The following is a 20218-nucleotide window of genomic DNA, read 5'->3' as shown; positions in this document are numbered from 1 at the left end:
GGAACTATTAAAAGCCATACCCCAGAAAGAGAACATCAGAACACCAGTAGTTGTTACCTGCAGCTCACAGCTCAAGCCGCTCAGACACATTATTAATAAGCTACAGCCCATTCTGGGCAACGACACTGCGCTTTCTTAAGTGGTGGGTGGTATATTTGCATACAGACCACAACCCAACCTGAAGCAGAATCTTATAAGCAGCAAGAAACAACAGAACAATGATGCCAACATGGCATCAGCACGTTCCCTGCCACAAACCCAGATGTCTCCTTTGCTTCTACATCTGCGCCAGCAGCACCATGACAGACCCCAACAAGTACACACATAAGATTAGGGGCACCTTCACATGCTCTTTCTCCAGCGTGATATCTGCCAGTGCCCCTCCAGGTTTTATATAGGACAGATGGGACAAACTTTGTGCAAAGGAATTAATGGAGACAAGTTTCACATCAGGACTCAAAAGAAGGACAAAATAATAGAGCATTTCAGCCTCTCAGAACACTATATGGCAGGCCTCAAAGTGACAGTTTTGGAAAAAAAGAACTTTAAAAGCACCACTGAATGAAAAATTGCTGAACTCCCATTCATCAAAAGGTTTCAGGCAATCTCAAGTGTCAACAAACAGAATGACTTTTTAACCCCTTACAATTGTTAATTGATAAGATACTTGTAATCTGTGTCACACATAACCTGCATCTGCATAACCAGCCTATCTTCCCCTTCCTTCCCCTCATCTCACGCCAGTTTAAATCTTAAATCAGTCCAGCCGCTCGATGCATCTGATGAAGTCTTTTAATAAAATTCGGTAGTCGGGAAAAGTGCCACCGCACTCCTTTTGGGTTATTGACACTCAATCAGGTTATCAAAGTAAAGCAGAGACGGGGGAGGAACTTTCAGCTTTAACCATTTAGTGAATCCTTGGTTTAATGGACCTTAGTTGGTGAATTTTTGATATATTAAAAAAATATTTTTAATTTTGTTTGCTGCCCAGAGTCACTTGCTGAGATGGGCGGCCATACAAATTGAATGAATGAATGAATAAATAAATAAGTAAATAAATAATAGACACGCTTTCCATCTAGACATCACCAGAAGAGAATGCACAAATTTCATAGCATCTGTAATAGTCTGGATGATTCACATTTGTTCATGTCATTTGCATCATTATATAAATTGAAGCCAATGATGGAGAAGTGGATTTAAGAGGCATTTGGCTTTAGCAGATACCCCTCTGCCCCATGGTCCATTGAATTGAGATTTTACTTTATTGGATCTGTGAGGTATCATCACCCATGTATGCCAGTTTCGATTTATGACTTTATTACTAAATACTGACAGGGAAAAAGGTTAAAATTACTAAGTTATTAAGAATATGAATGATATGGGAATGTTTCCTTAACACACATTTGCACATAAACACATGTATGAAAAGTTTAAATTAAAACATTAAAATATTAATGTAAATTTTGCAGAGTGTAAGGAAATTCTCCAATGTTGTATCAATACAAAAGCAGCTGAGGCAGATCTCTGAGGATAAATTATGTTCTCATATCCACAAATCAAGTTCTGTTTTATATCAAAACTGGACAGACAGCAATGTTTTCCTGCATCTGTTTTGCCCACATTAGAAGCCAACGTCATTCTCTGGATATGTCCTGAGGCTGAAACTTCTTCATTAAATATGAAAAAAAAAATTTTTTTTTCCATAATGGCAAGCTGGGTATGGCATCCAGCTGTGGATATGCTTATATATTGTGCTTGCAATTTCCATGGAATTTTTTATATGCTATATGACAAGTTACATGATTAATGCTTATTTATGAAGTATTTTGCAGAAGTACTTTAGATCTGAGTTGAGCAATGCAGTATGTAAGTTATACAGAATGTTTTCTGAATAGTTAAATGTCATATCCCAGGAGATAGTTCTGTAAGATGCTGATTCTTTTCTTCTGTGGATAGAGACTATTTTCACATCTATGACAGAAAATGAATGCTCCTGTATCTTACAAATTAGGTTATTTTTGTTTTTAGAACTTCAGATGTTTCAGTTGCCATTGAGGTGGCAGCTTCTGTAGAAGTCTGTGAAATATTCCAGAAACTAAACAAAGTCTTTATTCATTAAAACTAAAAGTTAAATTGTACAAGAGGAGATGTAGCTCTTACAGCCTTACCTATGTAGGTTTGATTTTTTTTATGCAAAAACCTTTCCCATATGTTTTAATAAGGCAATGACAAATGTATTATTTTTCTACTGTATAAACTTGAATTTGTAGAATGTTGATATTCAGCGATCTATTAAATTGACATCATTCATTCATTCATTCATACATACATACATACATACATACATACATACATACATTTATTTATTTATTTATTTATTTATTTATTTAAGGTGCAATTGCTATATGAACTAACAGATTTAATGAAGAAAGTTTGGAATAAGATTCAAAAGAAAGGAATTTTCCATCAGTCTCTGGCACATACAGAATCTGTTTCAGGACCTGTACCACCTGTTTCACCTGTTAAAAGTAGTATTGGGACTGCTCCACTGGATACCAGTACATGTAGTCCATCAGCTGATATTGGGACAACTACAGAGGTAATTAAAAATTATATTAGTGATCTGCTAGAGCAAGGAATTAAACAGGAAATGAAAGAATAAGACATACAAGAATATGAACGCATGTGTCTCTGCTTTTTTTTTTTTAAACCCAATTGAATTTGTGAGCGGGATGGCCTAAAGAAAGAAAGAACAGCAAATGATCCTAATGTAATACATAATTGTAAACTTGAGTGATTGCCTAATTGTCTAGCTGCCCTCAGATATTTGGTTAAGATGGACGGCTATATAAGTTTGCTAAATGATCATTATAATTGTGTCATCATTTTACAAGATGACATGCAAGTCATCATTTTGTGCCATTGCAGGTTGCTGAGGAGGCTACAGTAAAATCTACCGTAACTGCTGCAACCCTAATCCTGATCTTTAATCTATACCCATTTAACAATTGTATTTGAAATTAAAGATATACCAATACAATATTAAGATTATAGTTGTGTTTGGAATATAAAATGGTTTGTTAGTAGTGATGCAAGCCACAGTGAGCCATAGGCTCAAATGTTGTCTTTTACATAACAGACATAGCACAACAACATGAAGCAGATTAGAAATATTTTCCTCCTTTTTTAATTAATCATAGTTAGTATTTGTGTGCAAACCCAAATTGAACTGAAGTTTTAAATTGGCTTGATTCAGTAAACTATAATTAATCATTAACTTTGGTCTGTTGTATAGGAAATTATGACAGTTGGTAGTTAATTTTTAAAAAAAGTGAAAGCCACACTTGATGGGATGGGGTAGGGTGTGTAGGGGACTTGCAAGCCTCCAGCAACTGCAGTTTGATTCCTTAACAATATGGTCAACTTTCAGCTGCTTTTTCTTGATCTGGCCAGTTGCCCTACTTCCAGGTACTTTTCTCTACTACCCATCAGTGAGAAATAAAAATCATGCTAAGGAGATTTTAATGTCATCTTTCCTCTCAGCAATCCTGTGTCTGGGTGCCTGTATATGAGTGTGCGTGTGTGTGTGTGCGTGCGTGTAAGAGAGAGAGCAAGATTATTTAAATCTCTGCATATTGTATTTTGGCCACACCAGCCTGGCCTACTTGTGTGGCTCCCAAAGACTTTTTCTGACAGCCTGAAAAGGTTGCCTACAATAACCTAGAGCTTATTGTTACTTCTGAATAGAACAGATGTTTGCCTATTTTCTGTTAGAAGCATACTAATAGACCCTTGGATAGGGTTGGGAATAGTAGTTGTGTGTTTGAAACAGAAGAAGACAAGATGAGTATCTAGGATTTGAAACAAAATTGGAAATGAATCATGAACCATAATATGTAATTATTTAAATCTGATAATAAGAATTTATTTATTGTATTATACATTTTCTCCAAGAAGTTCAGGATGCATATAGAAGTATTTATTTTGTCGTAGCAACAACTTAATAAGGTGTGAGGAATTTAGATTGCAAATTAATGAGAGGGCTATCTAGTGAGTTTGTGTCTGAGTAATATCTTTGAATCTCAGTTGGTTGTAGCACCTGACTAATCTTGCCTAGGCTTAGAAACTAAGATTGGGCTTGGTTTGTACTTGGATAGGAAACAATTGGAGAATACTAGGGATATAGGCTAGACTTGACAGTTGGAAAAATAGAGAAGGCAATAGAACAGTTGCCAAAAAACTATGCAGATGTGTCCATCTCAAAAGAGACTTTATTTAATGATAGGGATCAAATCAGCCTGTCCATTCCAGGACACAAGTAGAAAAAAAAATCATTTCAAAAAGTTATACAGTGTAAAACTCAGGTTGCCTCATGTATTCATCAAGCATTAGAGCCATTTGCTTGTCAGTACAATAGAGTGGGAGACTCCCTGCAATAGATTGCATCTTTAAGAGACAGGCTTTACCGTACAATATCTCACTTGTTCATTCTGATATGCACTATTTCTGTCTCTTGCTATGGCTCAAGAGCCTGGCTATTTGAGCAGTTGTACACTTAGTCTGTTCATGGCTTGGAGTTCATTAATAAAAGTTCTTAAGTGTGCATTGTTATTTAATTGCTATTGGTAATGTTATTTATTTATTTATTTGTTTATTTAATCAATTTATATAGCTGCCCATATCACCACAGGCGAGTCTGGGTGGCATACAACAAAGCTAAAAACAGTAAAATACATTAAAAATATATAAAACAAAATAAAACAGAGAATAAAAGGAAGTTAAAAATAAGGGAGCCACCTCACTAATTCCCCCGTCCCCTGGAGTCCCCAGGCCTGCTGGCATAACCAAGTCTTAAGGGACTTCTAGACGCTCAACAATGATGAGGCTAGTCTCACCTCAGGGGGGAGAAGATTTCACAGTGCAGGCACCACAGCAGAAAAGGCCCGCTACCTGAGGCCTGCCAAATGTATCTCCCTAGATGATGGAACCCATAACATCCCCTCTCTGCTGGATCTGGTAGGATGGGCAGATGAAATCGGGGAGAGGTGGTCCCTCAGATATCTTGGCCCCATGCCATGAAAGGATTTAAAGACCAACACCAGCACCTTGAATTGGACCTGGAAACAAACTGGTAACCAATGCAGCTCACGAAGCAGAGGTGTAACGTGTATTCCTCTAGAAACACACATAACTGCTCACGCCGCTGCATTTTGTATCAGCTGACGTTTATGGATGCTCTTCAAGGGCAGCCCCATGTAGAGCGCATTGCAGTAACCGGGAAGTGACCAGGGCATGAGTGACCGTGAGTAGGTCCCTCTGATCTAGGAATGGGTGCAAGTGGTGCACAATATAAAGTTGTGCAAAGGTTCTCCTAGCCACAACTGCTACCTGCTCTTTGAGCAGGAGTTGTGAGTCCAGGAGGACCCCCAGATTGCGCACAGGGTCTGTTTGGGGCAGTGTGACCCCATCTAGTACCAAAGATGGTAAAATCCTAGAACCGGAGGGGCTCAAAACCCAAAGCCACTCAGTCTTGCCAGGGTTCAGTTGAAGCCTGCTGTTCCCCATCCAGATCCTCACAGCCTTCAGACTCTGAGATAGGATGCCCACAGCATCTCTTAAGTCACCAGGGGCGGAGATGTACAATTGAGTATCATCAGCATACTGATGATACCTCACCCCATGGCGACAGATGAGCTTACCCAGTGGTCTCAGGTAGATGTTAAATAGGAGAGGTGAGAGCACCGCCCCCTGCAGCACCCCACATAGCAGGGGGTGGCAGCGGCGGCGGGATCTCTCCTCCCAATCACCACCGACTGGAACTGACTCTGGAGAAAGGAGGCGAACCAGCACAATACTGTCCTGTCCACCCCCAATTCTCTGAGTTGGTCCAGAAGGATACCATTGTTGATGGTATTGAAAGCCACCAAGAGGTCAAGTAAGGCAAGATTGGATGCACAACCACCATCCTGCCCATGCCAGAGATCATCCAAAAGCACAACCAATACTGTTTTTGTACCATACCCAGGTCTGAACCCTGACTAAAATGGGTCCAGATAATCCACTTCATCCAAGGTCCTTTGAAGCTGCTGCATAACCACCTTCTCAATCACCTTCCCCCAAAAGGGGAGGTTGGATACTGGATGAAAATTGTCCAGTATGGTGAGGTCCAGCAATGCATTCTTGAGGAGGGGACGAACCAAAGCCTCCTTTAGAGGTGCAGGAACAACCCCCTCACTCAAAGAATTCACCATTGCCAGAACCCACCCACACAACACCCCCTGGGCTGCTTTCACAAGCCAGGAGGGGCATGGATCTAAAGAGCAGGTGGCTGAGCTCACAGTCCTAAGGACCCTGTCCACTTCTCCAAGCTGAACAGGTTCAAACTGTTCCCAGATCACCAGGCAAGACTCCACCCTAGGCATCTCCCACAGACCTGCAGTAGAGCCAGTGTCCGACTGCGAACGAATCTCAGCGATTTTATCTGATAGATGCTGAGCAAATTCCTCCACACAACTGTGATAGAATGGAATTATGAAGGCCAGGCTCAGGGAGATAAGCGTGTTCTTAGTTCACCGGAGGAGTATGGGAAGTTGAAGAGGATGAGGCTGGAACCTCCCTGAGGAATTCACGGTGTTGTGGCTGGCCGGCCTGGGAGCTAGGTTTCAGTCTGGGGAGATTTTCTGTCTAGAGGTTGTAGCTAATAAACACAGTAGAACAGAATTTGCATTGTCTCTTGGAGTTCTTTGGGCTAAACCTGACAACAACCTTGCAAAAGGTTGTCTGAACCCCCAGTACCCAAGAGGACTATATCACCCGAAACAGGGCTGCGGGGCAGCAATCTGTGGATGTAATAAGAGCAGAGGAGTGCTGTTTCTTTGCCACCCTTACCGCTACTTGGTAGGCCTTAATAGCAGTTCTAACCTGAGCTCGGTCGAGTTCGTCCTTAGATGAGCACCAGCGATGCTCTAGATGTCTCTTTTCTCATTTCACCTCCCTCAGCTCCTCAGTAAACTACAGGGAGTGATGGGATCCATGGGAGGGGAGAGGTTGCATAGGTGCGATCCGATCCAAAGCCTCAGCTGCCCTTTTATTCCAGGCAGCAATCAAGGCTTCAGATGGGCTGTGCAGCAGACCAGCAGGAACAGCCCCCAGCTCCCTCTGGAACCCCTCCGGGTCCATCAGTCGCCGGGGGTGGGGCAATCTAATGGGTCCAGCCTCCCTGCAGTGGATAATGGCGCCAGAGAATCCCATGGTGATCAGGGCATGATCTGACCATGACGAGGGGGACACCAACAATTCCCCCAATTGCAGATCACATAGCCATTGCTCTGACAGGAACACCAGATCTGGTGTGTGACCACTGTCCCGTGTCGGGCTCTGGATGACCTGGGATAGGCCCATGGCAATCATGGTGGCCATGAACTCCTGAGCCACCTCAGATCCAACTCCCAGGGAAGGCAGATTAAAATCCCCCAAGACCATATAAGCAAAGGCTATATAAATTGTGTAAACAAACAAACAATGTATTTCCACTTCTTTCCCCAGGATAACCTAAAACCATTCTGCTACTTTACATGCTACTGGCTTATCAGTACCATTTTCTCTTTTTCTTCCGAGTTTAGGTACTGGGAAATCTTCAGAATGTCTTATCACTCTCTCATATATATTAACCCTTAATTTACTTATTATAATTCACTGTAATCACTGATCAGTTACTTTGTTTTAGTTTTTTTCTTATCATAGAGTATCTGACCAGTAGGCTTTTACAACTATACCAATTATTCCCAATTGCTTGAGGATGAATTCCCATCATTACCATCTATCAATCGACTCCTAAATTTGAGAGTTTGTATTGTAGAATAAAATAGTTACTTAGTTCATGCATGTTGATAGTAAAACTGTACAGAATAAGGGAGATGAGTCCAAGAACCATTACATGACCAAAGAAAACTGAAACATTCTTTAAGTCTTGAGAAGCAAGATAGTGTTCGAAAGTGACTCGGGCAGGCTCCTCCCTGATTCACTGGAGTATAAGAAGGAAGGGAGATAAAGCACAATCAGACTTGTAAGATTCTGTTATTATATCCAATCTCAATAAAGGTAGTTCTAATCTTCCTATGGAGTTGATTTCCTGGTCTGGTCTACCAAGTGGGGCTGAACATTCTACATTCACACACCGTTCTTCAGGCGAGATTGATAGAACAATTTAATCTCATAAGGTGTTTTGCTTAAATGAACAAATTGTTTTCAATCATTCTTGTGGTTTCTGATTCTAGGGCTGTTTTATAATATGCAGTGTCCTTTAGCAGACCAGTGTGCCTGCCACTGACTGAAGAAGGTTTTAAAGTCCTTAACACTGAGGGCTCCAAAATCCTTGTACTGTATATTGCTCTAAGAGTCATCTCTTTCATTCTTTCTTTAAAAAAACCAGCTGAAACACAAGCTGCCCATTTACAGTAATAGTGCAGTGGAAGACCTGAAAGACCAGGTTAGGGATAGATTGTCATGGAGAAAATCTATGTGGTTGCCAAAAGTCGCAATGACTTGATGGCACATAATAAATTAAACTATGCTGATTCAGTAATCACTTTAAGAGGTAAGTATATCAGTTGTAATAGCCTTGGATCTGAAGTTCTGCTTCTGGGATGAGTGCCCCCTTATACTGATACTTCAGGGATCAATTCATAAAGGAGATACTAGGACTACCAAGGTCCTCTAATTCTAAATATATATTATATACAAGTTTATTGTAGGGAGCTATTATCTACTGTCTGTTATCCAAATGTGGTATCAATATTGAGATTCATTCGACTTTGGGAAAAAGATGGTTTCTTACTGACATAAGGCTCATTTGAATGTATCATCAGGCTCCTATACAATAATTCCAGCATTTCAGATTTGGTTGTATGAAAACATACAAAGACCACTTTTTATTATTTTGAACCCAATAGAATGTTGAAAGGAAATTATGTAGAGAGGCTCAGGACTATCTTCATCACCAATTCCAGAAATTGAACAAATGGGACCAGATTTGGTACGGTGTCAGGAAAATAAAGATTAAGTAAAATATTGTGACCTAGAGCAATGCTGTTCTTAAGGGGTTGGAAAGAATTCCAGAAGCCGTGCTCTGCGTGCTTTCCCTGTCACATTGAATGTGAGGTAAGTTTGGTAACTTCCTTAATGCATTTTTTCTGGTTACATTACAATAAATATTTAATTAATAGCTTAAAAGACAACAAAATGCCCTGCTGACTATCAGCCTGTTGGTTTATTGAGTATAGTTAGCAGGCACAAGGAGGAAATGACAAAAATGGTTGAGGAAAGAAGCCATTGTGGGCCATGAACAGGAAGCAGATGCCACAAGAACTCCTAGAATTCTATTGATCTAGGCTGTGATAGCTAAATCTTGAAAGCCTGATACCAAAGAGAGTCAGGGTCAAGCAACTCTAAGTTTCTTTGTCTTGCTTTCTTATTTTCCCAAACTGAGCTTATGTTTTGCTAAGAATCTTAGCATATCTTCTCCAAATTCATCTTTGTACTCTTCTACAAAACCCCCAATATTTCTTCTTTATGGCGTTTGCTAATTTTAAGTCAGCCTTTGACTTAATTTAAAGACCTCTTTTATGGGAAAAACTCAGGGATATTGATGTTGATCAATGCCTACTTTCCTTATTCATGAAGATTTCAGAATCAGAAAAAGATGTAACCCACAAGGCTCATTATTAGATCAAACTTCTATATATGGGTTTGACAGTGTTGCACTTTAACGCCCTTTTCAGCCTGTACATGAATTTACTTGCAAAGAAATTCTCAGACCCAAGCTTTCAACCTCCCAAAGTGGCAAATTTAAATATTCCACTCTTGCTGTGTGTCAGTGATACAGCTATTACCTTGAGGATTCCAGTTGGCATCAGACAAGCCTCTTAACAGTTTAATGTGATACTATAAGGAAAACCAGCTGGTAATTTTCAAAAGACTAAAGTGATGTCTTTGGCCAAAAAACCTATGAAAGTAAGATGAATGTTAAAGGGGCAGGAGATAAAACAAGTGATTTTTAAATACTTTGGTGTACCATTCTAGGATTAGGGTCATGGGAAGCATGTATGGACATTGTAGTCCTTCAAGCTTAAAGAAAGATTTTCAGTGATTTTAAAAATTCTTCTGTACAAATAACAGAGAATGTATTCCTGAAGCTCTGAAAATATTTGCTGTTGGACCTTTAGCTAGTTGCTCTATGGTTCACAAATGGGTCCTCATCCAAATTACATGCTCATCATTGGAAATCACTGTAGTCGCTGAAGGTGTACACTGAGTTTATAAGAGCAGTTTTGGGAAAACTTTTATCTTGAGATCTGATTGCGGGGGCAGTGAGGGAGCTTCAAGTCAGTGCTGACTCTGGCAACTGTCTGGATAGTCCCTACCATTTTCTTGGCAAGATTTTCGGAAGTCGTTCGCCATTGCCTCCTTCTTCCTAGGGCTGAGAGAGAGGGACTGGCCCAAGATCACCCAGCTGGCTTTGTGCCCAAGGCAGGACTAGGACTCACAATCTCCCAGTTTCTAGCCTGGTGCCTTAACCACTACACCAAACTGTCTCTCACTGTAGATTTTCTTTATTTTTTAGAATTTACTCAGGCTAAGAAAATAAACTATTGAGAAAGATTTTAAGCTATTGGATACCGAAATGAAAGTAACCTGACTCTAGAGAACATTGAATGAATGGAACATCCTAAATAGTAACTAGCTAGTTATATTATATCACTTACCTTGGCATGTCAACAAGATTCTTCTTTAAAGCCAAGTTTAATATCTTATGCTCAGCTGATTTATTTGGGATGTTTAATAAAATCACTATAGCTTGCCAGTCTCCCCTGTGGCTCCAATACTGACTGGTTTTGCATTATTTCTTTTGTAATGATATGGCTGAAGAAGCTTAATTTCTCCTTTGTTATTATGTATCCCAGATCAGTCTGACAAACTCTATGTTAATTTACAAGAGAGAATTCTTGTTACACATATTGTTGCAAAGTTTTGCACACTTGTCAATATTGGGTCTCGCTGAGTAAAATGTTCATATGGGTCTCTTTAGGCAAGTTTTACATTACTGCTGTTTAAATGTTACTTTATTTCTGTTTATTTTATCTAAATAAATTGTGTTGATTGCTTGATTGCTCGGGTGAAACAGTGAGGATAAATGGATTAAGGATGACTTTTCTTATAATAGGAATAGATAGTCTAAGGCCTACCTATGTCTAACCCCAGGGCCATTTTGAGACCCGCAGAGCCTCCTCAAGTAGAAGAACCAAATTTTTGGAAACCTTTAAAGCTTAGGGATGTTTACTGGCAAAATATGTCCCTTCAGACTGTCCCTAAACAGAAAACCTAGCCTTCTTCCCATTTTGTGGAATAAAAATGGCATCTTAAGACATTTAACTTTTTTTCCAAATAACGGGCTACTTTGGGCTATTCTGGAATTTCTTTTGATGTTTTCATCAAATATTGTTTGGCCCAGATCAGAATTCCTTAGCAATAACAAAGGTTATGCTGGGCTATCATAGTAGAGATGCCAGGAGACTTGTCAGTTGTATCTTCTTTTATAGTGATACCTGTCTTGGGCCTGAGTTTCACTTTCACTTTCTTTCAATATATTCTGATCCACTAGAGAGAGGAAGCAACAGGAGGAATAGCATTTATGTTTAAGATACAATATTTGAAATTATTAAAGATCTATAAGAAAATAAATTAAATTTAGGGACTGTGTATCAAGATATATGGCTAATGTGCCTCAAAGAAGGTAACATTTTATTACTTTAAGATAGTTGGACTCTTTAAGTTGAAGAAGTTATTTCTCAGGGTTTGTAATGCTTTCGTTCTAATTACTGGAATTTCTATGGTATAGCAACCCTTTGATATATTTAAATTATTTGTCAGGGAACTACATTGACTTTTTCTTTTCTTTATTTTGTTTATACATCCCTTATACTTTACATTTAAAATCTTGAATATTATCAAATAAAAATGTGCTGTACCCTAAGTACATTTTTAAAAAATTTCATGGATTTCACGATTAAAGTATACTACTTCTCCAGGAGGCCAAAATGATTATTTTGAAAGTGTCTTTAGCTCTTTCAAGTGAAAGTCTTCCTATAAATGAACCAGTGGTGGAAAGGTGAGGAGGTATGGCCCACTCAAAAAATTGTTTATATTAAATAGCATATGAAGTATTTATTTATATTATCCAGCTGTGAATAATTCTTTTCATTTTGACAGATTGATAGGGAGTGCTGCTCCCCCATGTAGTTAAAGCTGTTAGGATTCCTGAATTACAAACTGGGTAGTGCTGAAGATGAAAACTTGAGCGAGAGGCTTAAGAACCAAAGTTTAGAAACACTTAATCATTTTTACCTCCCCTGCATTCTAGTAAGGGTATTGCAGACTACAACAGGCCACTTGTTACTGTTTACTTAAGTACAAACAGTTGAGGAAGTGTTTAGTCCTTGGGGAACAGTAATTTGCTCCAGACTTATATCATCCCTGAGCTTTAATGCAGATCAAGGATGAAGGCCTTATATGTTTGGCTTTTCCAGATGAATAAAGATAAATTCTCCTAAGAAAAATATACTTGATATTTTAGTTCATTTTGCAAGAATTGGCAAAGAATTAAATTGTGTATTTTAGAGCTTGGTATGAAGAAGGGTGGGAAAATAGTTTTAATTTTGATTCTGGCTTTATTCTTTGAATACAAATAGAAAATTTGAATACAAATAGAAAACCAATGCATAGATTTATCTAATTCTACATACCAGGGATTAGAAATTCAAAGTAAATTGAATTCAGTATGAGACCTAGTTTCTTGTAAGATATTTTAAATACTAGTATTACAGGTAGTCCTTGACTTACAACCACCATTGGGACTGGAATTTCTGTTGCTAAGTGATGCGGCTGTAAAGCAAGATGTCACATGACTGCGTCACTTAGCAATGGCAATCCCGGCATTCCCCATTGCCGTTGTTAAGCAAATTCCACTGGTCATTAGCTGAGGACCCACCCCAATCTGAGCCATTCCAGGCTTGGTCCCTCCCAGCCTTGAGCCTCAGTAAGGTAAGGGACTGCAAGCAGCCTTAGAACCATGCAGCTCTGGGGTGGCTGCTTGCCACACTGTAGCTCAGGTTCTTCCTTCCCCCTTCACTTGCTCACATGCACCGCACCCTCCTTTCCTCCTTTGCTTGCACATGGACACCAGCACCCTCCTTCCCTCCTTTGTTCACTCGCATGCACCAGTGCCCTCTTTCCCTTCACTCGCTCGCCCACATGCACGTATTGCACCCTCTTTCCCTCCACTCGCTTGAGGACTCTCCAGGGCGCTTCCAGTGCTGAAGGACTTCCAGGAGTGCTTCTAGTGTATGCTCTACAGCTCATGTTGGCAGCTGCTGGCCATTTGTGAGGCTTTCTTCTGCAAAGTCCCAAAGCTGCAGCATAGCACGAAGGGGGCATGGCGCATACGAGTGAGCAAAAGGGGAAGGAGGGTGCTGGTGAGAGTGAGTGGGCGAAGGAGGAAGGAGAGCACAGTGTGTGCGTGCAAGTGAAGGAGGGAAGGAGGGAGTGGTGCATGTGAGTGAAGAAAGGCTGGCGTGGGTGGGGGAGACTTACCTGAGCAACTTGCAACCTCCCCTGCCGGCTTCCCCATTGACTTTGCTTGTGGGAAGCTGGCAGGGAAGGTTGCAAATGGCAATCATGTGATCGTGGGGTGCTTGGCTTTTAAGTGCAACAGCTGTAACTTTGGGGACCAGTTGTAAGTCCATTTTTCCAGCACCATCGTAATTTCAAACGGTTGATGAACAAATGGTCGTAACTCGAGGACTACATGTTGAAACATTTTAATTTTTTATAAATTAGACATTAAAACGTGAAGTGTTTCCCCAGCCTATTCAAAAGGTATGCAGAGAGCTTATAGATTACATTTCAGCCATTTGAAGAACTTTTTTGGTACCCATCTTCAGATCCATTCCAATGATATTTAGAATATTGCTTTTAATGTAAACTTAGAAATATGAAGCAACTTGATCAGCCTTTGTCCAAGCTGGCTAAGTTGTGGTCTCAACTGCATATTTAGCCAAAAGAAAAGACAGCTGAGGGGGGATATGAGAGCATTCTTCAAACACCTAAAGGGATATCAAACTGAAGAATGTTAAGACTTGTTCCCTTTTATTTCAGGACATGGAATAACGGACTGAAATTATAGGAAGGCAAATTCTGACTAAATGTTATAAAAAGCTTCCTAACAGTAATAGCAGTTTGACAGTGGAATTAATGACCCAAAGAGGTGACGGGCTCCATTTCACTGGATGTGTTCAGGCAGGCTAGGTAATCAGCTGTCTAGGGTGCTTGAATTTGGATTTTTGCACTGAGCAGGAGGATGTACTCACTAGCCTCAATGCCACTTCCAGTGGAGGGTGCTGAGCAGTTCTAGCATGCCAGCAGACTTCTTTTTTGAAGAGTTTTTTTATCGAGGACAAAATTGTTTGATACATATAGTCTGCATTTTTTGGATCTGAGGAATAATCACAGTACCAACAAATGCAAAAAACAGAGAACAATTCGTTTTCATTTTTCATACTTTTGTATCCTGTTTTGTACCAGAGAAAGAATGTAAAAGCAACGTATTTGAATGTGTGATAAAACACAACATATTTTTTAAGTATTAAATCAGCCTAGTAAATATATATTCAGTGAATGTAAATGTCCAGTAAAAACCAAGTGAAGTTTATTTACAAGTCAATTTATATGCCAAAGGACAGTTTTATCTAAAATCTTCTGCCAGTGGAAATGTCACTGATCAGATTAATCAGCATTCCCTTGTAAAAGATATCATAGCCCAAGACCCTGCCACTGTTGAGATCATTTTTTACACACTTCCAAATGTAAGCATGCCACCTCTTACAGACCAAAAGAGGTGCTGGTGAAGTTCTCCTGTCATGGCATGAAAAATGGGAAAAAGTCCTTGAATGCATTAAAAAATAAATAAATCCAGTCATAGGAGTTAAGCAACAAACCCTCCTTTTATTGTGAGAATCTGAATTATATTTGTAAGGAACAGAACTGAAGAACCACTAGTTCCCAGGCTAGAGAGAACTGTTACATCAATATAGATCAGATGCCTTCCAAGGCCATCAAGACAATGATGTATCCATTGACTCAGAAAGGCAGAAGGAAAACAAAGTTTAGAATTTGAGTTCTGGAGCATAGATTTATATAAAAGCTTTAACTTCCATATACTACAGTGAACAAATCTCTTTGTATATGACTTCATTCTTTTTTCCAGTAAAAAGACTAATCATTTCGAATTATGTTTGAACTTTCTGCTGTGTATGCCATGTCCTCAATAAGGTGTTGAGGATCTGGAAAGCTGATATTTACAGTTATGGCTGGATACCCAACAACATTTTATTTTTACAAATTTATACATTTAAGCTGAAGAAATTTCACTTCTATTGCTTTTAAATAAAATTTAAAATAAAATTAGATATGGAGATGGAAAGATTATGATAAAGTGTTCATTTTCAGAGAAAAGTGGAGCACTGAAGAATAAGGCATAATTATATGCAAGTTTATGAATAAAATGGGCTTTAAAAATAGATTCAAACAACTGCAAAGAACAAATTGCCATACTGAAATTCAGCTGTGTTTTACAAATAAGCAACATTCCTAAATATTTAACTTTTTAATGTACAAGATGTTTAGTAGTATTTTCAACCTATGTCCTCCTAATTAATTAAAAATCAGACATTCCTATTATATCCTATTATTTTTTAAGTATATTTGACACCATAGTGAAAACATTAACACTATTCATATGGTAAATGAAGGAAAAAGCCACATCTCCTAAAACAAAGAATAGCTGCTTCTGGGAAACATCTGCAAATGATGGTCATGGTAGCAATCATTGTTGTATTCTTGCCAACCTAAATTCCACTCATGTTAGCAAAAGAAATTCTCCTGAATTTAGGACCAATTCAAAAGTTCATTTGAATGATCAGTTACCAAGAACATACATCTGTGCTTATGCCACATGGACAAGTGTTGCATTTCATCTGTGACAACCTTTCACTGATTTAGAGATGCAAAATGGTTTCCCCTTTCAAACCTTAGCGAAGCTCCCAGACTTGTTTCAAATGTTTTTGAAATTAAATTAAATTTTATTTCTATCTTGGTTGCTGTCATTTTCTTGCCTCTGCCCCATCCCCTTTTTGCAATGTGGCTGTTGGCATGGCATTCAAAAGCCAAGTGAAGCCCTGAACTGAAAGACTGCCTACGCCTGCTTTTAGTGGCTTAGTTATTCATTACAAAATACGATGTTTATCTTATACCATTTGCAATCTTGGAACTGCTGGGAGATTTATTGTTGCCTTTGTTGGGATACAGATTTTAGCCTTTGAAATTAATCAAGCGGTACATAGTTAAATGCTTAGTCCCTCAATTATCTGAATAGTTTTAAGTGCAATCATGCTGGATTTAATGAATGCTTTCATAGAAAAAGTGGCTACTTTCTTATTAACAATTTTATTCTCTTTAGAAAAATGATTGATCATCAATATATTTAGAATACTTCAATTTAAGCATTTTCCCAGAGTTATTTTTTAAATCATACATTGTATGAAAGAATGTTTTCCATTTAGGATTAAGTATCAAAACACTTGAGTACAAACCATTTTTTAAAAAAAATCAATCCTGTCTTGCCATGGCTTATATGTTATTTTTGTATGCAATGTGATATCTTTGTTTATTATTGTTAGGTTAGATCTGATGTCATGAAAATAAATCATTTATTTAATTAAATCAGTGCAAGCTGATGTATTTATGAGGAAAGGAGGAGACAACAACTCTCTGCTTCTCATGTGTAATCTACCAATTATAATTTGGCATGTGTCGACTAAGATGGTGTATAATGCTACTGTTTTCAAGCACATAGAAAATAATTCTTTTATAAAATGTTGGGAATAGTACACCTATCCAGAGAAATCAAAACTCTCTTGAACTTCACTTTCAATCTATACTGAGAATATTTTGATTTTAATTAAATAGTACCTTTGTGTTTCTTTGACCCCTAATTAGGTTGCATTGGAGGGGAGTTCAGTTATGCAAACTCATTTTCTGGAGGAAAAATCTTGGTTCTCTGTGGATTATGATGGAGAAGGCAACCCTATAGAGAAAGGGGCACCTTTGGAATTTTGAAAGTCTATGTTAGGCACAGTTATGGAAGACTTGTACATTCACCGAACATCACACATTGGGCTTTCATTTGCAGCATGCCAGTTTCTTAATCACTCATGCCTTCACTCACTTAACTCCTTAGTTCAGTCTTTTAAGAAAGTAGGACTGGTGGAGTTAGAGAGAATGTCTGGGAAATATAGCCTGTAATATCTTTACTGTCCACCATAATACAGCCTGTAATATCTTTACTGCCTATCTTTACTGCCCACCATAACTGTTCAATTGAAATAGAAGTAAAATGCAGAAGAATGTATGCTGCTATATAGAGATGAGCCCTTACTGTGTTGCTGTATGGAGAAGGAGACGACGACAACGATGACGACGTGGCAAGGCTGCTTTGGTTCACCTCAGTGAAAGTGATTCAGGCAAAGGAAATGTGGTCTGCCTCGATGAGGCGTCTTGCAAACTTGAGTCATAGCCTTTTCCAGCCATTGAAAGTGCCAGTTGGAGCACACAAACCAAAGCAACTTGATGACTGCCCTTCATGATTACAAGCAAGGAGACCATGTTGCTTTATGAAGCAGTTTTAAGGAAGTGCCTTGTTCAAGATTTATTGAAGCAGTGCTCCTGCTTAGATATCTGTACAGCCCTAATCAAAGGGTAACTACAATAATAAAATACCCGTAAATGTACAGGTACCCTCAGGAAAAGCATGTTTTCTCTTTATATCATGGTTGGAACCAAGTTCTTTAAAAAAGTAATTGGTGAAACCTAACATGTTAAACACAGAGAACTACCAATCTAAGGAATTTAGATGTACTATATGAAAACATCTGGCTTTGTGGTCTGCTATTATTCTAGCTATGAATCCTGTTGTAGTGCTAGATGAGTTAGTAAATCTGGACATCAGAAATGGCTGTGTTGGGTTTGTGTGTGTATGTATGTATCAGTATATCCCCAGCAGCAGTGTCCTCAATATGCGTGAAAGATGTTACTTAATGTTGATAAAACCTTCCCTAATGAGCCATATCTTGCAAAGTATTTTATTTACACGTACATTTACTATTTCAGAATTTATTTTTCAAATATACTGGTTTTTATTAACATGAGTAAGAGTGGTTGATATTTTAAATTTAGTTTAGATTTTTTTTAATGTTTATTTTTTATCCTCCCTCCCTCCCTCCCTCCTTCCTTCCCTCCCTCCCTCCTTCCCTCCCTCCCTCTCTCTCTCTCTCTCTCTTTTTTTTGTCAGGGTGAATCTCTGCAAGGTGGTGATGATTCTCCATTCTCAGACTCTGTTACCTTGGAGCAAACAACAAGCAATATTGGCATATCAAGCGGACGTGTGAGTTTGTGGATGCAGTGGATGTTGCCGAAACTTACTGTAAAGTTATTTGCACCAGATCCAGAAAATAAAGGCACAGGTATTACATTTCAGATTAAAAAGCAAAGACAACATGGAATAGAACTTGTCTTTCCATTTGCTCAAATATGCTCAAAAATGGAGTCTTAGCATACCTTCTTTCTGTGTTTAGGGCAGAGGAAAGACAAAACCACTTTGCTCATTGTCTGTGTTTTGTTACCAGATTTGAATAACATTTCTGGAGAACTCCGAGGGGTATAAAAACAGACCTGCATGGTGCATAAGAACCATAGGCCACGGATTGCAACCCCTATATTGGATATTAAAATAAATAGAACAATTATGCCTCATCACCAGTGAACCTGTAATTGACTCCCTTCCACCCTGCCCCAGCCATCACATCCCAGTCTGCAGAATCTTTCTAACACATGGCTATAGAACAAACGATTACTTGCACAGTGCACTGGTTTTAATGGTTGCTTTAGGACTGATGTGTCTGTTAAAAGGTACAGAGTTATATAGGAGCCATTAGAAATTATAGAATTAGACGGATTTGTAGTATGCATAGTATGTGCGTACTGTGCAGATAGCAACATGTACATGTGTGCATGTAGCTTCAGTCAGCTCCATGGCTCTGTTTATGGGAATAGAATTCAGCCCCTCCCCCTCTCCTTTGTGAACATAATGTTTGTATACTAAGCCCATTGGTAGATAAGGTTAAGAGTAGTGTATGCAACACCAGAGTGTACATGAGCTTCCCATACACATTCCTGGGGGAATTATTAGTTCTTTAAGAAGGTTTTCTCTTAACAATATTGGTTTGAAATTAAGACAAACTATTCTCTTCTACATATCTACAAAATAATTATGTGTCTTATTGATGAACTGGCTAATTTTATTGGATACTGCAGAAATATGTGTGGTTGGTGAGTTAGAAGATCTCAGTGCCTCAGTAGATGTACAAGATGTCTACACTAAAGTGAAGTGTAAAATAGAAAGTTTCAACATTGACCACTACAGAAATAGGTAAGAATTTTATGTTCATTTTATGTTAGCATTCATATAAAAACATACTATACAGCTTAGGTGGTAGTACTTGATCTGAAAGGGTGAGGGTACATATTTGAAATTATATTGCTGTGTCATAATTATACAGATCGGTATACAATCTTGGTTGTAATTGGAAGTTCATATCAAATGTGTTCAAATATGCCTCCTTACTAATGTTTAACATCTTGAATGAAGATGTTGACATATTTCATGATTTGTTAAGCCAAATCTTGGTTGTAAAAACCCAGATGGCCATTAAATGGCAGCAGAATGTTAGCATTTTCTATCCGGAGTTTGACTGTTTAGCGCTGTTAGCCATATGCTAAGCCAGGCTAAATGCTTAGCCTAGAACAAGCCTACTTGTGCCACTGGCACTTCCTCCTCACTTAGGAGCATAGCTAGGAAACACTTTATGTACAGGTAGTCCTCGCTTACTGACTGCCTCATTTAGTGATGTTCGAAGTTATGGTGGTTGGGGAAAAAAGCTTTGTGACCAATCCTTGCACTTATGGCCATCACAGCGTCCCATGGTCATGTGATTGCCATTTGCAAGCTTCACAACTGGCTTCCAACAAGCAGAATTAATGGAGAACA

General features: G+C 38.8%; 1 protein-coding gene across 3 annotated transcripts in view; it reads left to right on the top strand.

The window, feature by feature from the left end:
- Nucleotides 1-20218, top strand: part of VPS13B (vacuolar protein sorting 13 homolog B) — a 403839-nt gene that overhangs the window by 166494 nt on the left and 217127 nt on the right. For all 3 annotated transcript variants that reach the window (XM_088149087.1, XM_088149086.1, XM_088149088.1), the window contains exons 25-27: nucleotides 2396-2602; nucleotides 18464-18635; nucleotides 19486-19600. In XM_088149087.1, the coding sequence (XP_088005213.1) occupies nucleotides 2396-2602; nucleotides 18464-18635; nucleotides 19486-19600 (494 nt within the window). The remainder of the gene's footprint in view (nucleotides 1-2395; nucleotides 2603-18463; nucleotides 18636-19485; nucleotides 19601-20218) is intronic.

The sequence above is a fragment of the Python bivittatus genome, unplaced genomic scaffold (genome assembly GCF_059951505.1).
Source record: "Python bivittatus isolate LINGU-HERP-01145 unplaced genomic scaffold, Pbiv_v1 ctg000590_np1212, whole genome shotgun sequence".
NCBI lineage: Eukaryota > Metazoa > Chordata > Lepidosauria > Squamata > Pythonidae > Python > Python bivittatus.
This window is presented reverse-complemented; position numbering and strand designations above follow the sequence as displayed.